General features: G+C 44.5%; 1 protein-coding gene across 1 annotated transcript in view; it reads left to right on the top strand.

Annotated features, from left to right (window-relative positions):
* Window positions 1–521: 521 nt before the first annotated feature.
* mtif2 (mitochondrial translational initiation factor 2) overlaps window positions 522–25,229 on the top strand; it is a 77,907-nt gene continuing 53,199 nt past the window's right edge. The window contains exons 1-3 of the mRNA XM_085981362.1: window positions 522–608; window positions 7,579–7,782; window positions 25,076–25,187. Of these exons, the coding sequence (XP_085837488.1) occupies window positions 7,585–7,782; window positions 25,076–25,187 (310 nt within the window). The 5' untranslated portion in view covers window positions 522–608; window positions 7,579–7,584. The remainder of the gene's footprint in view (window positions 609–7,578; window positions 7,783–25,075; window positions 25,188–25,229) is intronic.

Raw genomic sequence — 25,229 nt, 5'->3', positions numbered from 1 at the left:
CACTTGAGGGAAAATTGTGTGCAGCTGGCTGACCCATTTTTTTTCGGGTCGGAACCCGACATTCGGGGAACCCGAAAATTTCCCGCACGATCGGGAAAATCGGGCCCAACGTTTCAGGTTGATGACCAGCATTTTCTGTTGTTATTTCAGATTTCCAGCATCAGTAGTATTTTGCTATTGTAATAATGAGTATATGGGTCAACAACAACGCCCGGGTTACTCTCCTTTACTAACATGGTGGTCAGGCGACGTCACAGAATGAAGTCTCCGTTACTAAGATGGCGGTAAGTATATGTCGCAGAATGGCGTCCCCTTTACGAAGATGGCGGTCGTGAGTAAGCCACAGAATGTACTCTCGTTTAGTAACATGGTGGCCCGTATACACCAGCTAACGGATTCTCCTTTACTAAGATGGCAGTCGGTATATGGTACAGAATGGAGTCTCCATTACAAAGATGGCTAACGCGTAGCTTCACTCGTTTTCCCGTTATGCTAGGCGGTGACGTGCATTGTGGGAAATATAATGGCTGCTTCCAGCGAGCGATGAGGGTCGGATGCGGCTTCGGCGAATTACTGATTAATATGCCTTGTCAGCGGAGCTCTAATCGGTAATAACTTTTTAGAATGCAAGGATGGGTGGGATATCTTTTGAATTATGTCTATTTAATTTAAGTAAAGCTTTATACTATCTTTTCCCACCAATTCTCTGCTCAAGGTGTTGACTCGTTGTTGGGGATAGCAGCCTCTGCCGTTTCCCTCCCTTCCCCTAGCTTATCGGGCCAGACTTCCCCTAAGGTTCCCCCGGCCCGAGTCCTGAACTCGAACCTTTTCTCTAGTTTCTCTCCTATCTCCCTTGTGCCCTCTTCGCGCTCATCTTGTCCACCACCTGCTCTCTTGACCCTATTCCCACCAAACTGTTGACCACCCAACTTCCCTTCCTAGCCCCTATGTTAGCTGATATTGCTAACAATTCACTCCCCTCGGGACCTATCCCATCCCCATCAAACCTGCCATTATCACCCCCTCCTCAAAAAAAAAAAAACCCTTGACCCCTCTGTTCTTGCAAACTACTCCTCCATTACCATCTCCAACCTCCATTACATCTCCAAAGTCCTTGAACGAGTCGTTGCTTCCCAAATGAGGGAAGCAACGTTCCCGCAACTCCATGTTTGAATCCCTCCAATCAGGTTTCCGCCCCTGCCACAGTACTGAAAGGGCCCTTATCAAAGTCACAAATGACATCCTATGTGACTGTGGTAAACTATCCTTTTTCATCCTTCACAACCAATCTACACCCTTTGACAAGATTGACCACACCATTCTCCTGCAACGCCTCTCCTCCTTCATCCAGCTGAGTGGGACTGCCCTCTCCTGGTTCCATTCTTTATCTATGTAGTCATAGCCAGAGAATCACTTGCAATGGCTTCTCTTCCTGCCCCTGCATGGTTAACCTCTGGAGTCCGCCAAGGATCTATCTTTGGCCCCCTTCTATTTCTTATCTACACGCTGCCCCTCGGCGACAACATCCGAAAACACAATTTCAGATTCCACATGTACGCTGACGACACCCAGTTCTACCATGCCACCATCTCTCTCGACCCCTTCATGGTTTCTGATATGTCACATTGCTTGTCTGACATCCAGTACTGGATGAGCAGAAATTTCCTCCCAACTAAATATTGGGAACACGGAAGCCTTTGTTTTTGGTCAATGCCACAAACTCTGTTCCCTAGCCACCGACTCTATCCCTCTCACTGGCCACTGTCTGAGGCTGAACCATACTGTTCACAACCTTGGTGTTGTGTTTGACCCTGAGATGAGCTTCCGACCACATACCCGCTCCTTCAAGACCGCCTACTCCACCTCCGTAACATCGCCCGACTCTGCCCCGTCACAGTGCATCTGCTGCTGAAACCCACATCCATGCCTTTGTTACCTCTAGCCTTGACTATTCCAATGCTCTCTAAGATTGGTTCACTAGAGTGATTCCTGGGATGAGAGGGTTGACCTATGAGGAGAGATTGAGTAAAATGGGCCTATATTCTCTGGAGTTTAGAAGAATGAGAGGTGATGTCATTGAAACGTATAACGTTCTTAGATGGCTTGACAGGGTAAGTGCTGAGAGGCTGCTTCCCCTGGCTGGAGAGTCTAGAACTAATGGTCATAGTCTCAGGATAAGGGGTTGACCATTTCGGACTGAGATGAGGAGAAATTTCTTCACTGAGGGTTGTGAATCTTTGGAATTCTCTACCCCAGAGGATTGTGGATGCTCAGTTGATAAGTATATTCAAGACTGAGATCGATAGATTTTTGGGCACTAAGGGAATCTAGGGATATGGGGATAGGGCAGGAAACTGGGGTTGATGTAGAAGATCAGCCATCATCTTATTGTATGGCGGAGCAGGCTCAAGGGGCGTATGGCCTACTCCTGATCCTATTTCTTAAGTTCTTGTGCTTTCCATAAACTTGAGCTCACCCAAAACTCTGCTGCTCGTATCCTAACTCGCACCAAATCCTGTTCAGTCATCACATCTATGCTCGCTGATCTACTTTGGCTCCTGGTCCGGCAGCGCCTTGATTTTAAAATTCTCAGTCTTGTTTTCAAATTCCTCCATGGCCTTCCTCCTCCCTATCTCTGTAACCTCCTGCAGCCCTGCAACCCTCCTGAGATCTCTGCGCTCCTCCAATTCTGGTCTCTTACGCATCCCTGATTTTAATTCCTCTACCAGTGGTGGCAGTGCCTTCAGCTGCCTGGGCCCTAAACTCTGGAATTACCTCCCTAAACCCCCCTCTCCTTTTAAGATGCGCCTTAAAACATATCTCTTTGACCAAGCTTTTGGTCATGTGTCCTAATATCTTCTTTTGTGGCTTGGTGTCAAGTTTTGCTTGATAATGCTCTTGTGAAATGCCTTGGAATGTTTTACTACATTAAAGGCGGTATATAAATGCAAGTTGTTGTTGTTGTAGGGGTATGCAGCCAGAACTGATTTCAAAAAGGAAGGTCATACTTGATAAACCTGATAGAGTTCTTTGAACAGGTGGCAGATATGGTGGATGGAAAATGCAGCGGATGTGTACCTGGGCTTTCAGTAAGCTTTTGACAAGTTACATAGAAACATAGAAACATAGAAGATAGGAACAGGAGTAGGCCATTCGGCCCTTCGAGCCTGCACCGCCATTCAATGTGATCATGGCTGATCATCCACATTCAGTACCCTGTCCCTGCCTTTTCCCCATATCCCTTGATCCCTTTAGCCTCAAGAAATATATCCAATGCTTTCTTGAATATATTTAATGAACTAGCCTCCACCGCCCTCTGTGGCAGAGAATTCCACAGGTTCACCACTCTCTGGGTGAAGAAATTCCTCCTCATTTCAGTCCTAAATGGCTTACCCCTTATCCTTAGACTATGACCCCTGGTTCTGGACTCCCCGGCCATCAGAAACATCCTTCCTGCATCTAGTCTGTCCAGACCTGACAGAATTTTATAGGTTTCGATGAGATCCCCTCTCAGTCTTTTAATCTTCTAAACTCCAGTGAGTATAAGCCCAATCGATACAATCTCTCCTCATACGTCATTCCTGCCATCCCAGGTGTCATTGCCTATCCACCATCAACCCTTTGAGTAACATTCCCCAAACAGTCCTACCCAAATCGCGCCACTTACCATCGCTGTTTCCTTTATGTAAATTTAGGACACTAGTCTCTGAGTCAATTACTTCACTCTCCATCTTAATGAAGAAAGCTATCATATTATGATCGCTCCGACATAAGGGGCCTCGCACAGCAAGATTGCTAATTAATCCTTTCTCATTACATAATACCCAGTCTAAGATGGCCTGAACTCTAGTTGGTTCCTCGACATATTGGTCCAGGATACCATCCTGTATACACTCCAGGAATTCCTCCTCCACAGTATTGTTACTAATTTGCTTAGCCCAATCTATATGTAGATTAAAGTCACCCATGATAACTGCTGTGTCCTTATTGCACGTGTCTCTAATTTCCCGTTTATTGCCATCCCAACCTCCTCATTACTGTTTGGAGGTGTATATACCACTCCCACTAACGTTGTCTGCACCTTGGTATTACTCAGTTCAACCCATACAGATTCCACATCATCAGAACTAATATCATTCCTTTCAGTTGTGTTAATCACCTCTTTAACCAGCAATGCTACCCCACCTCCTTTTCCTTTTTGCCTATCTTTCCAGAATATTGAATCCCCCTGGATGTTGAGTTCCCAGCCTTGGTCACCCTGGAGCCAAGTTTCTGTAATCCCAATCATATCATATCCATTTACCTCTATTTGTGCAGCTAATTCATCCACCTTATTACGAATGCTCCTCTCATTAAGACACAAGGCCTTCAGGCTGGTTTATTAATGCTCTTACAAATTTTGGAATTATTATTTACTGTGGCCATGTTTGATTTAAATACTTGATTTCTCTGACTGCCACCTTTGTTTTTCTTCTTCTTGTCTTTTGCTTCTATCCTTGTTTCCCTTTCCTCTGTCTCCCTGCTCATGTTCCCAACCCCCTGCCATTTTAGTTTAAACCAGATCACTAGCAAACACCCCCCCCCCCCCCCCAGTACATCGGCCCCGGTCCTGCCCAGGTGCAAGCAGTCCGGTTTTACTGGTCCCACCTCCCCAGAACCATTTCCAATGTCCCAGGAATTTGAATCCCTCCCCCTTGCAACATTCCTCTAGCCACGTATTCATCTGAAATATCCTTTTATTTCTACTCTGACTAGCACGTGGGACTGGTAGCAATCCTGAGATTACTAGCTTTGAGGTCCTATTTTTTAATTTACCACCTAACTCCCTATATTCAGCTTTTAAGACCACATCCCATTTTCTACCTGTATCGTTGGTACCTATATGCACCACGACAACTGGCTGTTCACCTTCCCCTTCCAAAATGTTCTGCAGCCGTTCTGAGACATCCTTGACCCTTACACCAGGGAGGCAACATACCATCCTGGAGTCACATTTGCAGCCGCAGAAACGCCTATCTATTCCCCTTGCAATAGAATCCCCTATTACTATAGCACTCCCAGTATTTTTCCTCCCGTCCTGTGCACACCCACGTTGCCAGGAGGTTGGCTGCTGCTGCCTTCCACTGATAAGCCATCCTGCCCAACAATATCCAAAGCGGTATATCTGTTTGAGAGGGGGATGGTCACAGGGGGCCTGTGCCTACTACTCTGCCTGGTGGTCACCCATTCTCTTCCTGCCTGTGCAGCCTTTACCTGCGGTGTGACCAACTCCCTAAATGTGTTATCCATGACGTCCTCAGCATCGCGAATGCTCCAGTATGTATCCACTCGCAGCTCCAGCGCCACAATGCGGTCTGCCAGTAGCTGCAGCTGGGTACACTTCCCACACACATGGTCGTCAGGGATGCATGAAGTGTCCCTGATTTCCCACATAGTGCAGGAGGAGCATACCATGGCACAGAGCTCTCCTGCCATGATTTACCCTTTAATTAATTCAACTTAAACTAAACCAAATCAATCCCACCAATTGCACTACAATGAAATGATATACTGAATGGCCCTTGCTTACCAGCAGTCCCCGCTACACCACAGGCACCCTATAAGCTATATAACAGAAAATTTAAGTTTGGAAAAAAGGAGAAAGAGAAAAATACTCACCAACCAATCACTTACCTGCTTTCTGGTGATGTCACACTTCCATTACTTTATACTTCCATTTCTCCCTCTCTTGGAGCTCTGAGATTGGTAAGCCTACCTTCTCTGCCAGCTCACTTTATATCACCGCCGCCGCTGTGAGGCCTGCGTGCTCCGCTGCCTCGCTCTTTATATCGCCGCCGCCACTCATCTCAGGTCCGCCGCCGCCATTACTGTGGGGCCTACATGATCCACCGCCTCACTTCCAATCACCGCCGATGCTCCTCACAGTTCTGCCGCCACCACTGCCGCTGCTGTGGGGCCAAATTGCTCCGCCACCAGAATTTCAAAACCCTTCAAAACCACACAGGAATGTTGAATATTTAGTGCTTTGGAATTAGGGGAAGGTCAGAAATTGGATTAAGAACTAGTTGGAAGAGGGGAAACAGAGAGGAGGAGGTCTGATGGAAGTCCACACCAGAAACGTTAACTTGTCTCTTCTTTCCATAGATACTGCCGGACCTGCTGAGTGTATCCAGCGATTTCTGATTGTGTTTTTGAGTAGGAGTTAACGGCCTTTTTACAGTGTGGTTGGAAGTGGGTAGCATTGTCCTACAGGGTTGTGTTCTGGGATCTTTTCTGTTTATGTCAGTGAATTGGATAGAGGTGTGTTCAAATTTGTAGATGATACTAAAATAGGAGACATAGCAAATAATTCTGAGGACTAAAGGAAGTTGCATGGTGATATTGATAAGATAGTGGAATGGACAAAATAGTGCCAGATGGAATTCAATGATGCTGAATATGAGGTGGTACATTTTGGTTACAAAAAGTAATAATTCTACTTTGGGCAAGCTGTACCCAGCTCAACTGCTTAATGTTGGATGATGTGGAAGAGCAGAGAGATTTGGGAGTTCAGGTTCACAAGACATTAAAAGCAGCACCACAAGTGGCCAAGGCTATAAATAAAACCAATAGAATACTGGTTTTATGGCAAGAGGTAGAGAATATAAAAGTTGAGATGCACTGGTGAATCTATATAAAACCTCAGTAAGACTACACTTACAGTTTTGGGCTCCATGCTATAGGGAGGATGTTGAGGCAATGAAGAGGGTGCAGTGCTCACCAGGCTGCTGTGTGGTATGAGGAAATACAAATACGAAGAAACACTTGAAAAGTTGGGGGTGTTTTTGTTAGAGGAGATTATGGGGTGATTTGATAGTGGTGTTTAAAATATGATGGGATGGGACAAAGTAGATATAAATAGAACATTTTCAGTGATTGAGGGTTCGAGGGGCATAGAAAAAGCTTAAATGTAAAAGATTTAGGATGGAGAATAGGAGAAACTATTTTTTAGAGGTTTGTAATGCTTTGAAATACACCACTGGAGTTGATGATTGAAGCATGTCAGCATTTAAGAAGACTCACTGTCCAGTAACACAAATGAAGAATGGCTACTTGGGCAAGGTGTCAGAGTCTGGCAGGCATAACCAGGACATCCTCATCCTTCACACGAGCAGTAATCTTAATCCTACATCTCTGTTCCCATATTCCTTTATGCTCCTTTCCTTCAGCCACCTAACATGTTAACCAAATTCCATACACATGCACACAAGCAGGGATATGCTAATTCAGTCTAGATGAGTCATCAATCCTGGGGCCTTCCTGGTCTTACTAGCTTAACCATTCAAGTTTTTTTTTAAATTAATAATTTGAATGTTTAGATTTTCCTAATGTTGTGGTAACAGTGGTGATAAAATGTTTATCATAAAAATGTATTGTTTTAAAGAAAATAACTTGCATTTATATAGCACCTTTGACTTCCTCAGTACTTCCCAAAGCACTTTGCAGCCAACGAGTTATACATTTTATAAATACTTTTAAGAATTTTATTAATGTTGACAGTCTTAAAAATGCTTTATAAATAAATGATTTTGTTCCCAGTTGGTGATGATGATGAGAAGATTGTTGTTCAGACTGAAGCCTGTGACGTGGAAGCGGTGTAACCATGAGATCCATATTCTGAGATGGAGAGATACTCGTGACTCGAGGCTACGTCCAGGTCCACTGGTTCTGCAGCAAAACTGGTTACCTGGGGACATCAACAAATTCAGCCTCCCATTCATCAGGTTTTTAGCCACCAAAAGGGTAAGGTGGTCTATTGCAGTTTTTGGTCCGGTGGTAGTTTCTACTCTGACTTACCACCATGCATGAAATAGATATCTAACCATTAAGTGGCATTTGTGGGCGTCTATGCCGGTTCACTTTTTCTGACATGGATTAATGAAATAATAAACATTTTCTGTCTTCCATTTAGAAAAATGCAGTTACGCCAATTGTGATTGCGGAGTTGCGCTGATCCAATTAACTTGAACAATGTTGCATTTTCCAGTTAGTTATATAGTGTAGAGTTAGTAATTGTAAGTTACATGTCAATCGTGACTAAACTTTATACTAATGTTGGAAAGTTCATGCAATTGTGTAAACTGTGGCATTGAAAATGAATTACACTTCTATACTGATGCACATGGAGCCATCAGGTATCAGTATAGGTAACTGTCAAACGTATAGTTGATCTCTGCTGTATGTGCAATGGACATAGACTCTGTGCATTGCACAATAATAGTGCATACCAAGAAAAATACCGAGCACTAAACAATCCAGAAATAATTATGGTTACATCAAGAAGGTGAGCAACCACCATGTTGGAAGGTTGGTCTACATATATGGAGAAGACCCATCTCAGATGAAAAGTGATTTAAAAGAAAAGTAGTTTGGTCAGATTGTGCCTTAAGTACTCTGTTCAGTTTTCCTCACGGAGACACAAAGAAGGTATTCAATTTTGGGAGATTAGGAGAGTCTGTCCAAAGATGTGCGGGTTAGGATGATTGGCTATGATAAATTGACCCTTAGTGTTAGGGGGATTAAATACATGGGGTTACGGGGATAGGGTGGGATATGTGTTGGTGTAGGGGTTACGGGGATTGGGTGGGATATGTGTCGGTGCAGGCTCGATGGGCCGAAATGGCCTCTATCTGTACTGTGGTGATTCTGTGATGGGGGAAACTAGATTTTCTAGATGAATGAGCTGTGATGGGCTAACTGGTCATTGCGACAGGAACAGGGCTTTGTCATGCAGTAAACAAGGAAAGATTTATATTTTTTACATGGCTTTAGCTTAAAAAGGATAAAACATGTTTTAAAATTGGCTTTGGGGAGCTGAATCTTTAACAGAGTTCATTTGACTTTTTTAGCCAATACACAAAACTGACCAGTGAATATCCATAGTTGTTATGTACTAACAACAACTTACATTTATGTAGCGCATTTAACATAACATAAAACATCCCAAGGCGCTTAACAAGAGTGATATCAATAAAAACATTTTTGATACCGAGCCACAAAAGGAGATATCGGGACAGATCACCAAAAGCTTGGTCAAAGAGGTAGGTATAAGGAGCATCTTAAAGGAGGAGAGAGAGGTTTAGGGAGGAAACTCTAGAGCTTAGGGCCAGTGCAGCTGAAAGCATGGCCGCCAATGATGGAGCGATTAAAATTGGGGATGCGCAAGAGGCCAGAATTGGAAGAACGCAGATATCTTGGAGGATGGTAGGAAGTGTTCCCTTTAAGTTGCACAGCAGCGCAGTGCTCTGCAGCTCCTGCACAGCCGGTTCACCGGCTTTTAAATAGGAAAAAAACGTGCATGCATGGAATTTTGAATGGGCCGCGCAGCCCCTTAAAGGGGCCGCACAACCAAAAAAAGATTAAAGGGATCATTGCTTGTAGGGCTGGAGGAGGTTACAGAGATAGGGAGGGGCGAGGCCATGGAGGGATTTGAAAACTAGGATGAGGATTTGAAAACTGTGGTGTAGCCAGACTGGAATCCAGTGAAAGTCAGCGAACACAGGGGTGATGGGTGAATGAGAATTGGAGTGAGTTAAGATATGGGCAGCAGAGTTTAGGATGAGTTTATGTAGGGTGGAAGATGGGAGGCTGGCCAGGGGACCATTGGAATAGTCAAGTCTAGAGGTAACAAAGGCATGGATGAGAGATTTAGTAGATGAGCTGAGGCAGGGTCGGAGTCGGCGATATTCTGGAAGTTGAAGTAGGCAGTTGTGGTCAGAAGCTCATCTCGGGGTCAAACACAACACGAAAGTTGCGAACGGTCTGGCTCAGCTTCAGACAGTTTCCAGGGATGTAAACGGTGGTCAGGGAACAGAGTTTGTGGTGGGGACCAAAGACAGTGGTTTCAGTCTTCCCAATATTTAGTTGGAGGAAATTTCTGCTCATCCAGTATTGGATGTCTGACAAGCAGTGTGACAAATCAGAGTCAGTGGAGGGGTTCATAGAGGTGTTGGTGAGATAGAGCTGAGTGTCGTGGAACCTGATGTTGTGCTTTTGGATGATATCGCCGAGGGACAGCATGTAGATGAGAAATAGAAGGGGGCCAAGGATAGATCTTTGGGGGACTCCAGAGGTAATGGTGCAGGAGTGGGAAGAGAAGCCATTGCAGGTGAATCTCTGGCTGCAATTTGATAGATAAGAATGGAACCAAGCAAGGGCAGTTCCACCCAGCTGGATAACGGAGGAGTGACGTGGGAGAGGATGGTGTAGAGTCAACTGTGTTGATGGCTAAAGATAGGTCGCGAAAGATGAGGCGGGATAGTTTATTATGGTCACAGTCACAAAGAATGTCATTTGTGACTTTGAAAAGGGCCGTTTCAGTACTGTGGTGGGGCCGGAAACCTGATTGGAGAGATTCAGACATGGAATTGCGGGATAGATGGGCACGGATTTGGGAGGTAATGAGAGCAGGTAGGTTGTTGGTTTTGTATCCTCACACTCTTTCCTTGGAGAATAGGAAGGATTAACAGTCTGACAGGTTGCAACGTTAATCAGAACCATGGCAGTAACCATCTTTATACCAGTCGATAGCATGGTTAGTCCTATATGGCAGAAGAGTTTTATGGGCTCCCATGACCCATATGAAGAGATGGGGCCACCCACACCCAGCAAACTTTTTTTTTTGCTGTGCTTTACTGCTTCTGTGTAATTAACATGATATTAAATTTAGTTTGAACATAATGGTCTGGCAAAGTGGTAGTTACTGCCTCTTTCTGTATTGCAGTAGATAGGTGGTGGGCATCCCACTTGTGTTATTGTTATAAAAGGGTAATTGTTAGTCCTGTGGCATGCTGTCCCATTCACACCACACAGGAGGTTACAAATTAGAAGACTCTATGCTTATGGAAAATGCCCTCTTGCTGTCAACACCCATTAACTGTTGAGAGGAAGCTAGAATTGAGAGGAAGCTAGAATTGTAACAGCCATCCTCGTCCATTTTTAATCATGGTCTTCTGATTGGCTGTGCAAGAAGAAAAGACGATACTGGAGGCATAAGCAAGGAAAAGCAAATGTTTTTTACATCAATAACTAAAAGAATATTACAGGTAAATAAAATAATAGTAAGAAAGTGAAGTAAGTTTAACAGTAATTATCTCCATTGCAATCTGAGGTAATTTGTCTCATTAAATAGATGACGTGTACAAAGCAATTAAATGTATCTCGGTGCAACTTGTCCCATAAATTTGGAACTCCGTGCAAAAGACAAATTACACTTATCAAGAAGTAATATTCTATCACTTTGCAGGGTATGTACATAATTTTAAAAAATGTGGCGTTCTCATTTTTATTTTCTAGATTAGTAAAACGAGAATGGCTGCTTTGCTTTAGGAGGAGCTGTGTCCCGATGCTCCACAGGGTGGTATACTGGTTGTGAGAGGCACCTCACCCACAGATATAGATAGCTTTTCTTTCTCCATATCTCCTGTGGAAAACTCTTCAAATGGCTCAAAGGAAATCTTAATCTTTATGTCCTGGAGCCACACGAATGAGAGCTGCAAATTACACACCAGTGTGGCAAGCAGATTTACCGGAAATCCCATTTGCTCAGCTAGCTGTGCCCACCTCAACTCCCTAATGTTATGCAGATGAACCATGTCAGTATGCATCTAGTCTTCATTTATTACCTGTTTAGGCATGTGTGTTTCCTCCTTTGCAAGGTTCAGGGATGTTGGGATATCAAAAAGCTAGCATCTTCCTTATGTGGTTGTGTACTTTAAAAAAAATAAAAATAAGTACAGGCCCTCCTAAATGCTTGAAATGCTTGTGAGCAAGCCATATGGAAGATCGGTGACTGGCTTTCCTGTTGCTCAGCAACAAATTGTGAACACCTCTGCTTGGGTGGATACTGTTTGGTGGATATTGTTGAAAATATCACATCAGTGATTCCATAGCTTCTGGTCCTCTTCACTAACTTTAAAGGATGGTTGTGACCTTCGCAGTGGATGGAGCAGAGCTGGAAGATGACACCAAATAGTCAGTAGAGACAAATTGGACAATGTGCAAAATATTGGTTGTGAGCACAAATGCAGTGAAATTGAAAGCAGAGCTGCACATACTATTTTCTAAATCATAGAATGGTTACAGTACAGAAGAAGGCCATTCGGCCCGTCGAGCCCGTGCAGGCTCTCTTCAAGAGCACCTCAGCAAGATAGAAGATTCACGTATACAGGTGATGTGCAGTTGTGGACTGATAAAGGCTGTTCTGCATGCAGATTAGAAACATAGAAGATAGGAGCAGGAGTAGGCCATTCGGCCCCTCGAGCCTGCTCCGCCATTCAGTGAGATCATGGCTGATCATCCAAACTCAGTACCCTGTCCCTGCCTTCTCCCCATATCCCTTGATCCCTTTAGCCTTAAGAAATATATCTAACTCCTTCTTGAATATATTTAATGAATTGGCGTCAACTGCCTTCTGTGGTAGAGAATTCCACAGGTTCACCACTCTCTGGGTGAAGAAATTCCTCCTCATCTCTGTCCTAAATGGCTTACCCTTTATCTTTAGACTGCAACCCCTGGTTCTGGACTCCCCCGCCATCAGGAACATCCTTCCTGCATCGAGTCTGTCTAGTCCTGTTAGAATTTTATAAGTTTCAATGAGATCCCCTCTCATTCTTCTAATCTCCAGTGAGTATAAGCCCAATCGACCCAATCTCTCCTCGTACGTCATTCCTGCCATCCCAGGTGTCAGTCTGGTGAATCTTCGCTGCACTCCCTCCATGGCAAGAACATCCTTCCTCAGATAAGGCGACCAAAACTGCACACGATACTCAAGGTGTGGTCTCACCAAGGCCCTGCACAACTGCAGCAAGACATCCTTGTTCCTGTACTCGAATCCTTTCGCTACGAAGGCCAACATACCATTTGCCTTCTTAACCGCCTGCTGCACCTGCATGCTTACCTTCAGCGACTGGTGCACAAGGACACCCAGGTCTCGTTGCACTTCCCCTTTTCCCAATCTATTGCCGTTCAGATAATCTGCCTTCCTGTTTTTGCCACCAAAGTGGATAACCTCACATTTATCCACATTATACTGCATCTGCCATACATCTGCCCAATCACCCAACCTGTCCAAATCATACTGGAGTTTCTCGGCATCCTCCTCGCAGCACACACGCCCACCCAGCTTTGTGTCGTCTGCAAACTTGGAGATATTACATCTAGTTCCCTCGTCTAGATCATTAATATATATTGTGAATAGCTGGGGTCCTAGCACCGATCCCTGCGGTACCCCACTAGTCACTGCCTGCCACTTGGAAAAAGACCCGTTTATTCCAACTCTTTGCTTCCTGTCTGCCAGCCAGTTCTCTATCCAAGTCAGTACCTTGTCTCCAATCCCATGTGCTTTAACTTTACACGCTAATCTCTTATGCAGGACCTTATTGAAAGCCTTCTGAAAGTCCAAATACACCACATCCACTGGTTCTCCCTTATCCTACCAGTTACATCCTCAAAAAATTCCAGTAGATTAGTCAAGCACGATTTACCTTTTGTAAATCCATGTTGACTTTGTCTGATCCTGTCACTGTTTTCCAAGTGCTCTGCTATTACATCTTTTATAATGGACTCTAGCATTTTCCCCACGACCGATGTCAGGCTTACCGGTCTATAATTCCCAGTTTTCTCTCTAGCACCTTTTTTGAATAGTGGGGTAACATTAGCTACCCTCCAATCCATGGGAACTGCTCCAGAATCTATAGAATTTTGGAAGATGACCAGCAATGCATCTACTATTTCTAGGGCCACTTCCTTAAGTACCCTAGCATGTAGATAATCAGGCCCTGGGGATTTATCGGCCTTCAATCCTGTCAATTTCCTTAACACCATTTTCCTATAAATACTGATTTCATTCAGTTCTTCCCTCTCATTAGACCCTATGTTCCCCGACATCTCTGGGAGGTTATTTGTGTCCTCCTTTGTGAAGACAGAACCAAAGTCTGCCATTTCTTTGTTCCCCATTATAAATTCCCCTGATTCTGACTGCAAGGGACCTATGCTTGACTTCACCAATCTTTTTCTCTTCACATGTCTATAGAAGCTTTTACAGTCAGTTTTTATGTTCCCTGCAAGCTTACTCTCATACTCTATTTTCCCCCTCTTAATTAATCACTTTGTCTTCCTTTGCTGAATCCTAAACTGCTCCCAATCCTCCAGGTTTGCTGCTTATTCTGGCCAATTTATATGTCCTCTCCTTGGATCTTATGCTATCCCTAATTTCCCTAGTTAGCCACGGTTGAGTTCACATTTTTTGTTTTATTTTTATGCCAAACAGGGATGAAGAAATTCTGTTGTTCATCCATGCGATCTTTAAATGTTTGCCATTGCATATCGACCGTCAACCCTTTAAGTAACATTCCCCAATCAATCCTACCCAACTCGCGCCTCATACCATCGTAGTTTCCTTTATTTAAATTCAGGACCCTAGTCTCTGAGTCAAATACTTCACTCTCCATCTTAATGAAGAATTTGATCATATTATGATCGCTCCGCCCCAAGGGGCCTTGCACAACAAGATTGCTAATTAATCCTTTCTCATTACATAATACCTAGTCTAAGATGGCCTGATCTGTAGTTGGTTCCTCAACATATTGGTCCAGGAAACCATCCAGTATACACTCCAGGAATTCCTCCTCCACAGTATTGTTACTAATTTGGTTAGCCCAATCTATATGTAGATTAAATCTATATGTAGATAACTGCCGTGCCCTTATTGCACGCATCTTTAATTTCCTGTTTAATGCCATCCCCAACCTCGGCATTACTGTTTGGGGGTCTGTATACAACTCCCACTAACGTTTTCTGCCCCTTGGTATTTCTCAGCTCTACCCATACAGATTCCACATCATCAGAGCTAATATCCTTCCTTACAATTGTGTTAATCTCTTTAAGCAGCAATGCTACCCCACCTCCTTTTCCTTTTTGCCTGTCTTTCCTGAATATTGAATACCCCTGGATGTTGAGTTCCCAGCCTTGGTCACCCTGGAGCCATGTTTCCATAATCCCAATCATATATCCATTTGCGCAGCTAATTCATCCACCTTATTACGAATGCTCCTCGCATTAAGACACACAGCCTTCAGGCTTGTTTTTTTTTAACACTCTTAGACCTTTTAGAACTATTATTTACTGTGGCCATGTTTGATTTAAACCCTTGACTTCTCTGCCTTCCACTTTTGCTTTTCTCCTTCCTGTCTTTTGCTTCTATCCTTGTTTCCCATTCCTCTGTCTCCCTGCACAGGTTCCCAACCCCCTGCCATTTTAGTTTTAACCCTCCCTAACAGCACTAGCAAACACTCCCCCTAGGACATTGGGCCAGGTCCTGCCCAGGTGCAAACCGTCCAGTTTGTACTGGTCCTACCTCCCCCAGAACCGGTTCCAATGTCCCAGGAATTTGAATCCCTCCCCCTTGCACCATTCCTCTAGCCACGTATTCATCTGAAATATCCTTCTATTTCTACTCTGACTAGCACGTGGCACTGGTAGCAATCCTGAGATTACAACCTTTTTGAGGTCCTATTTTTTAATTTACCCCCTAACTCCCTATATTCAGCTTTTAGGACCTCATCCCGTTTTTTTACCTATATCATTGGTACTGATATGCACCACGACAACTGGCTGTTCATCCTCCCCCTCCAGAATGCCCTGCAGCCGCTCCAAGACATCCTTGACCTTTGCACCAGGGAGGCAACATACCATCCTGGAGTCTCGTTTGCGGCCGCAGAAACGCCTATCTATTCCCCTTACAATAGAATCCCCTATCACTATAGCTCTACCGCTCTTTTTCCTCCCGTCCCGTGCAGCAGAACCACCCATGGTGCCAGGAAGTTGGTTGCTGCTGCCTTCCCCCGATAAGCCATCCTCCCCAACAATATCCAAAGCGGTATATCTGTTTGAGGGGGGGATGGCCCCAGGGGACCCCTGCACTACCTGCCTGCGCCTATTACTCTGCCTGGCGGTCACCTATTCTCTTGCTGCCTGTGCAGCCATTACCTGCGGTGTGACCAACTGATGAAACGTGATATCCACGATGTCCTCAGCATCGCGAATGCTCCAGTATGTATCCATTCGCAGCTCCAGCGCCGCAATGCGGTCTGCCAGTAACTGCAGCTGGATACACTTCCCGCACACATGGTCGTCGGAGACACAGGAAGGGTCCCTGATTTTCCACATAGTGCAGGAGGAGCATACCACGGCACCGAGCTGTCCTGCCATGACTTACCCTTCAATTAATTTAAATTAACTTAAATCAAATCAATACCACCAACCTGGGAGAGAGCAGCAGCGCGACTGGTGGCAGTTAAAAGCGGCGGCAGCGAGGCGAGTCCCGACCAGAGAGCTTGGACCTGGGAGAGAGCAGCGTCGCGACCGGCGGCAGTTAAAAGCGGCGGCAGCGAGGCGAGGCCCGACCAGAGAGCTTGGACCTGGGAGAGAGCAGCAGCGCGACCGGCGGCAGTTAAAAGCGGCGGCAGTGAGGCATACCAATTCAACAGCAGGGGAGAGAGGTAAAAAGTAATCCAAGTGTGACGTCAGCAGGAAGCAGGTAAGTGATTGGTTGGTGAGTATTTATTTTATTACAAGCTTAAATTCTGCGGTTTATATTTTCTTGGGTCTCTGGTGTAGTGGGGACAGTTGGTAAATAAGCGCCCTAGAGTATATCTTTAACTGGTGGTATTGAATTAATTTAAATTAATTAAAGGGGTAAGTCATGCCAGGAGAGCCCAGCCCCGTGTTATGCTCCTCTTGCTCTATGTGGGAATTCAGGGACGCTGCCAGTGTCCCTGATGACCACGTGTGCTAGAAATGCATCCAGCTGCAGCTACTAACAGGCCGTATTGAGGCGCTGGAGCTGCGGATGGATGGATTGTGGAGCATTCACGATGCTGAGAGGGCCGTGGATTACACGTATGATGAGTTAGTCACACCGCAGGGTAGGGCTGCACAGGCAGAAGGGAAATGGGTGACCACCAGGCAGAGCAGTAGAAGCAGGCAGGTAGTGCAGGGGGCCCCTGTGGCCATCCCCCTTTCAAACAGGTATACCAATTTGGATACTGTTGAGGGGGATGACTCATCAGGGGAAGGCATCAGCAGCCAACTTCCTGGCACCAGGGTTGCTTCTGCTGCTCAGGAAGGGAGGAAACAGAGTGGGAGAGCAATAGTGGTAGGGGATTCTATCGTAAGGAGAACAGATAGGCGTTTCTGTGGCCGTAGACGTGACGCCAGGATGGTTTGTTGCCTCCCTGGTGCCAGGGTCAAGGATGTCACTGAATGGCTGCAGGGCATTCTGAAGGGGGAGGGTGAACAGGCAGAGGTCGTGGTTCAGATTGGGACCAACGACATAGGTAGGAAGAGGGATGAGGTCCTGCAGCAAGAATTTAGGGAGCGAGATAGCAGATTAAAGAGCAGGACCTCAAAGGTTGTAATCTCTGGATTACTCCCGGTGCCACGTGCTAGTGAGTATAGGAATAGGAGGATAGAGCAGATGAATGCGTGGCTAAAGAGTTGGTGCAGGAGGGAGGGCTTTAGTTTCCTGAATCACTGGGCCTGCTTCTGGGGAAGGTGGGACTTGTACAAGTCGGACGGGTTGCACCTGAACCAGAGCGGGACAAATATCCTTGCGGGGAGGTTTGCTAGCACTGTTCGGGGGGGTTTAAACTAAAATGGCAGGGGGTTGGGAACCTGAGCAGGGAGACAGAGGAAAGGAAAGCAGGGATAAAAGCAAAAGATAGGAAGGAGAAAAACAAAAGTGGCAGTCAGAGAAATCAACGGTTTAAATCAAACGTGGCCACAGTAAATAATAATTCTAATAGGTCTAAGAGCGTTAAAAAAACAAGCCTGAAGGCTTTGTGTCTTAATGCGAGCAGCATTTGTAATAAGGTGGATGAATTGGCTGCGCAAATAGAAGTAAACTAATACGATTTGGTTGGGATTACGGAAACGTGGCTCAAGGATGGCCAAGACTGGGAACTCAACATCCAGGGGTATTCGATATTCAGAAAAGATAGGCAAAAAGGAAAGGGAGGTGGGGTAGCATTACTAGTTAAAGAAGGGATTAATACAATTGTAATGAAGGATATTAGCTCTGATGATGTGGAATCTGTATGGGTAGAATTGAGAAATACTAAGGGGAAAAAACATTAGTGGGAGTGGTATATAGACCTCCAAACAGTAAGGCGGAGGTTGGGGATGGCATTAAAAGGGAAATTAAAGAAGCGTGCAATAAGGGCACAGCAGTCAACATGGGTGACTTTAATCTACATATAGATTGGGCCAACCAAATTAGTAACAATACTGTGGAGGAGGAATTCCTGGAGTGTTTACGGGATGGTTTCTTGGACCAATATGTCGAGAAACCAACCAGAGATCAGGCCATCTTAGACTGGGTATTATGTAATGAGAAAGGATTCATTAGCAATCGTGTTGTACGAGGCCCCTTGGGTCGGAGCGATCATAATATGATCGAATTCTTCATTAAGATGGAGAATGAAGTAGTTGACTCAGAGACTTGGGTCCTCAATTTAAATAAAGGAAACTACAATGGTCTGAGGAGCGAGTTGGGTAGGATTGATTGGGGAATGGCACTCAAAGGGTTGACGGTGGATAGGCAATGGCAAACATTCAAAGACCGAATGGATGAGCTACAGAATTTGTTCATCCCAGTTTGGCATAAAAATAAAACAAAAAAGGTGACTCAACCGTGGCTAACTAGGGAAATTAGGGATAGCATAAGATCCAAGGAGAGCACATATAAATTGGCTAGAAAAAGCAATAATCCTGAGGATTGGGAGCAGTTTTGGAGTCAACAAAGGAGGACAAAGGGATTAATTAAGAAAGGGAAAATAGAATATGAGAGTAAGCTAGCACGGAACATAAAAACTGACTGTAAAAGCCTTTATAGATATGTGAAGAGAAAAAGATTGGTGAAGTCAAGCGTAGGTCCCTTGCAGTCAGAATCAGGGGAATTTATAATGGGAAACAAGGAAATGGCAGACCAACTAAATGCATACTTTGGTTCTGTCTTCACAAAGGAGGACACAAATAACCTCCCAGAGATGTCGGGGAACATAGAGTCTGATGAAAGAGAGGAACTGAAAGAAATCAGTATTTGTAGGGAAATGGTGTTAGGAAAATTGATGGGACTGAAGGCTGATAAATCCCCAGGGCCTGATGGTCTACATCCCAGGGTACTTAAGGAAGTGGCCCTAGAGATAGTAGATGCATTACTGGTCATCTTCCAGAACTCGATAGACTCTGGAACGGTACCCATGGATTGGAGGGTAGCTAATGTTACCCCACTATTCAAAAAAGGTGGTAGAGAAAAAGCGGGGAATTATAGACCGGTAAGCCTGACATCGGTAGTGGGGAAAATGCTAGAGTCTATTATAAAAGATGAAATAGCAGAGCACTTGGAAAGCAGTGACAGGATCGGACAAAGTCAACATGGATTTACAAAAGGTAAATCATGCTTGACTAATCTACTGAAATTTTTTGAGGATGTAACTGGTAAAGTAGATAAGGGAGAACCAGTGGATGTGGTGTATTTGGACTTTCAGAAGGCGGAAGCCACACCCCCATCCACATCAATGGGGCTGTGGTGGAAAGGGTGGACAGCTTTAAGTTCCTCGGAGTCCACATCACGGAAGACCTCTCCTGGTCCCTCAATACCTCCTCTCTGGTGAAGAAGGCCCAGCAGTGCCTATATTTCCTAAGGAGGCTGAAGGGATGTAACCTGTCACCCCTGATCCTCTCTAACTTTTACCGCTGCACAATAGAGAGCATCCTGACAAACTGTATCACAGTATGGTATGGCAGCTGTAGCTACTATGACTGGAAAGCCCTGCAGCGGGTAGTCAAAACTGCCCAACGCATTACCGGCACCCGGCTACCGACCATAGAGCACATATACCAGAAATGCTGTTTACGGAGGTCACGGTCCATCATCAAAGACCCTACCCACCCCAGCCACAGTCTGTTCGCCCTCCTGCCATCTGGGAGACGCTACAGATGCATTCGCACCCGTACGACCAGATTTAGGAACAGCTTTCCCAGGGCTGTCATCCTACTGAACTCCACAAATAAACTCTAAAGCCTGCACATCTGCCAATGCACTTTATTATGGTTATGTTTATGTTAATGTATTACAAGCTAAATGTATGTTGAATGTTTAAATGTCTTAATCTAAATGTACACTCTCGGGAGCCGCAAGCCTACATTTCGTTGTACTGCACTTGTGCACTAACAATGACAATAAAAGTTGATTTGATTTGATTTCGATAAGGTCCCACATAAGAGATTAGCGTGCAAAATTAAGGCACATGGGATTGGGGGCAAGGTATTGACTTGGATAGAGAACTGGTTGGCGGACAGAAAGCAAAGAGTTGGAATAAACGGGTCGTTTTCCGAGTGGCAGGCAGTGACTAGTGGGGTACCGCAAGGATCGGTCCTAGGACCCCAGCTGTTCACAATATATATTAATGATCTGGACGAGGGAATTGGATGTAATATCTCCAAATTTGCTGACGACACAAAGCTGGGTGGGAGGGTAAGCTGCGAGGAGGATGTCGGGAAACTCCAGTATGATTTGGACAGGTTGGGTGATTGGGCAGAAACATGGCAAATGCACTATAATGTGGATAAATGTGAGGCTATCCACTTTGGTGGCAAAAACAGGAAGGCAGATTATTATTTGAATGGCAATAGATTGGGAGAAGGGGAAGTGCAAAGAGACCTGGGTGTCCTTGTGCACCAGTCGCTGAAGGTAAGCATGCAGGTGCAGCAGGCGGTTAAGAAGGCAAATGGTATGTTGGCCTTCGTAGCAAGAGGGTTCGAGTACAGGAACAAGGATGTCTTGCTACAGTTGTACAGGGCCTTGGTGAGACCGCACCTTGAGTATTGTGTGCAGTTTTGATCACCTTACCTGAGGAAGGACGTTCTTGCCATGGAGGGAGTGCAGCGAGGATTCACCAAGCTGATACCTGGGATGGCAGGAATGATGTATGAGGAGAGATTGTGTCGATTGGGCTTATACTCACTGGAGTTTAGAAGATTGAGAGGGGATCTCATCGAAACCTATAAAATTCTGTCAGGTTTGGACAGACTAGATGCAGGAAGGATGTTTCTGATGGCCGGGGAGTCCAGAACCAGGGGTCATAGTCTAAGGATAAGGGGTAAGCCATTTAGGACTGAAATGAGGAGGAATTTCTTCACCCAGAGAGTGGTGAACCTGTGGAATTCTCTGCCACAGAGGGTGGTGGAGGCCAGTTCATTAAATATATTCAAGAAAGAGTTGGATATATTTCTTGAGGCTAAAGAGATCAAGGGATATGGGGAAAAGGCAGGGACAGGGTACTGAATTTGGATGATCAGCCATGATCACATTGAATGACGGAGCAGGCTGGAAGGGCCGAATGGACTACTCCTGCTCCTATTTTCTATGTTTCTATTACACTACAATTAAATGAGATACTCAAGGGCCCTTGGTTACTAGCACTAGAAAGTATAACCACAAAAAAAATTAAGACCTTCTAAACTTTATAAACTATGAACCTTAACTGTCAAACTATAGAGTAGTATAAATACTCACCTGGCCATACTCACCCAATCAGCTGCTCCCTCCTACCCGCGTCACGTTTTGAATCGTGATGTGGCTCTGGAACGTCGCCACCGGTCTGAGATTGGTAAGAAAGCCCGTGAAAGTGAGTTTAAATACTCACTGGTCTCCGGCCTCACTGTTCCCGACACCAGCCTCTGTAAAGAAAGCCCGCGAAAGTGAGTTTACACACTCACTGGGTCTCCGGTCTTGCTGCTCCCGACACCAGCCTCTGCTTCAGCAACAATAATTTGCATTTATATAGTGCTCCTTACATAGAAGTGCTTAAAAAAGGAGAGCTGAACAACAAGCTGAAAGCAAGTGAAGGGAAAGACCTAAAGTTCTTAGGAGAATTTGGAAGGTAGCAAAGCAAACTTGTTTGAAAGAGAGGTCCAGAAGGTTTGGGTGTAATAGCTGAAAGACTGAGTGTGAGAACAAGCAGTAATCCAGAGTCAGAGAAATGAAGGGTGAGGATGTATGGCTGGAGAATCAGTGGAGCTGGATGATATCAGGGCTGATGGATGTGTACTACAGGAAACTTTCTGATATCCGGCACTGACGGGACCGAGCTGGTGCCGTACCATCAAAAGTGCCGGACATACCAGCGTTAATGTTGAAACATACGGAACTGAAAAGCTCCGTGTGAATCAACAAACCCTGTTGCTTAGCAACAGCTTCAAAACAGTCGGCTGCAGCTGCAAGCGTCTCTAGCTGAAGCTGTTGCTATAGTTACAGACCTTGCAGTGCCTGACTGGGGGAAAAAAAGCAACGAGAACTAAAAAAAACTTTTCGAAAACGGTTCCTGATTTTTGCCGTTGGATCGAGTATTCCGGACATATAATGTCCGGATAAACCAAAGTTTCCTGTATTTTGTATGGGAGAGGGTTTGGACTATCATGTTCTAGATTAGCTAAAGTTGTGAAGGGCAGAAACAAGGAGGTTGGTGAGGAGAATACTTGCAAGATCAGTCCTTAAGGAAATGACTGCATGCTGGATGATGGTTTCAGCAGCAGAGGAGGTGAGGAGGCACATAAGCAGGCACTGTTCCAGAGGTGGAGAAAGATGGTTTTGGCAAAGATTTGGAGTTTAAAAACTCAGTTTATAGCTTTTATTGGCATGCTGCTTAAAGCATACACTTTTTAAAACTCTTTTTACTGTAGTGGGAGATTGGGCTGAAGTGAAAGTGTAATTTAATTTATTAATTTGCATCTGGGATTGAAGTTCCGTCCTTTGGTACTAATTTGAAGATCTCTCCAAGCCAGTCCTAAGACAAAATTAGAAATTTCTTTTGATGACACATGGCTCAACAATGGTTTTGACCTTCGGTCCATCTTGTTCCCAATCCATTTCAGATTATTCAAAAAGAAACCTTGCTATCCCCAATTTGTTTCTTCCCATGCCTCCCTCCCCCATTCTTTTTTAGTCATTTCATCTTCTGTTTGATCTTATTCTTTGTGGTCCTAAATGATTTCTGGGAGCTTGGGGCTCTCCTGATCTCATGTGCTCAGCACCCTAAATGTGAGCTTGACCTTGGTGTTACTGCATTTCAAAAGTAATTCATTGTTTGTGAAGCACCTTGGGACATCCTGAATGCATGATAAGGAATTATACCGATCCAAGTTCTGTCTTTACTGTTTTACTGGTTTATACACACACACACACACACACACACACACACACACACACACACACACACACACACACACACTTAGGAAGGCAAATGGTATGTAGCCTTTATTGCAAAGGGGTTGGAGTATAAGAGTAAGGAAGTCTTGCGGCAATTATATAGGGCTTTGGTGAGGCCACACCTGAAGTACTGTGTACAGTTTTAGTCTCCTTACTTAAGGAATGATGTACTTGTCTTGGAGCAGGTGCAACGAAGGTTCACTAGATTGATTCCTGGGATGAGAGGTCTGTCCTATGAGGAAAGATTGAGTAGAATGGGCCTATACTCTCTGGAGTTTAGAAGAATGAAAGGTGATCTCATTGAAATGTATAAAATTCTGAGAGGGCTTGACAGGGCAGATGCTGAGAGGCTGTTTCCCCTGGCTGGAGAGTCTAAAACTAGGGGTCATAATCTCAAGATAAAGGGTTGGCCATTTAGGACAGAGATGAGGAGAAATCAGAGGGTTGTGAATCTTTGGAATTCTGTACCCCAGAGGGCTGTGGATGCTCAGTCGAGTATATTCAAGACTGAGATCGATAGTTTTTGGGCACTAAGGGAATCAAGGGATATGGGGATAGGGCGGGAAAGTGGGTTTGATGTAGAAGCTCAGCCATGATCTTATTGAATGGCAGTGCAGGCTCGAGGGGCCATATGGCCTACTCCTGCTCCTATTTATGTTCTTGTATATATCTGTAACCCTATTTGTTCCTGCTGTATATTTAATTGTTGAGTTTTTTTGAAAATTATTATACTTTGTGTTCTGCTGCACTTTTTACTGTTTTGTTAAAAAATCACCATGTCTGTGACAGTCCACGAAATGTTACAATTTTATTTACTTTTTTGCTGTTCTGGTCCATATCATTGTCCCTCCGGAGAAGGCATAATACCCATTTTCTGAAAAACAAATCTTCAAATTTATAAAACTTTTACAGAAGCAAGCTATTGTGGCTCAGAGAAACTTGGCTGCCTTTGCCTCCTGTATTGCATTTTATGCTGCTTTCACTGGCAGTGTGTGATGTTACCGTATTACATTCAATAAGGAAGAAAGAACTTGCATTTGTGGTCTATTGAGATTTTTGAATAACTATGCCAGCCCAGACTCGTGATGTTGGTAGCACCTTTCATGTCCTTGGGATGTCCCAAAGCCTTCACAGCCAATTAATTATTTTTGAAGTGTAATCACTCTTGTTTTGTAGGCAAACATGGCAGCCAATTTGGACACAGCAAAGATCGTACAAACAGCAAAATTAGATGAGTGGCCAGTTTTGATGGCGTTGGGATGAAAGTTTGCCAGAACACTGGAAGAATTCCCAGTTCTTTTAAAAAGTGCCGTGGGATTTTTTATGTCCAACGGGATGGGCATACATCTGAAAGATGGCACCTTGGCCTGACAATGCAGCACACTCTCGGTACTGTGCTGAAGTATTAACTAGAATATGTATCCAAGTCCTAGATTGGAGCTTGAATCCAAAAACTTTAGAGATGAGTGCTACTACTCATATTTAAAGTGGCTCATGGAGGCAATCGCTTTGAATATAGAAACCAACCTCCAATAGATATTTTATTTTATTGGTGGTGGTAAGTTAAGCTATTTTTCCCTTTGTAATTTTCTGCCATCTTTTGAAGCTATCCCATGCTAGGTACAATTCCACAGCCCTCTCCAGAGACTTGAGGACATAATCTAGGCTGACACTCCAGTGCAGTACTAAAGTCCTCCAGTGTGCTGTGTCTGCTAGCTACCTTTTACAGATTTATTCTTTTGTAAATTCCTGTTTCTCTCATTCAAGAAAGGTAAATCTAAGATTGCTCCAATGAAACAAAAGCAGGTGAAGAAAGAAGTGGAGATAAAGCAAAGAATGACTATCTCTGAACTTGCAGAAGCTATGGATAAAGATACAGGTAAGTCTATAAAGTTAATGTAACTATACTAGTCAAAACAAG

This window comes from Somniosus microcephalus, chromosome 3 (genome assembly GCF_052327205.1).
Source record: "Somniosus microcephalus isolate GS21.2 chromosome 3, FLI_Smic_1.0, whole genome shotgun sequence".
NCBI lineage: Eukaryota > Metazoa > Chordata > Chondrichthyes > Squaliformes > Somniosidae > Somniosus > Somniosus microcephalus.
This window is presented reverse-complemented; position numbering and strand designations above follow the sequence as displayed.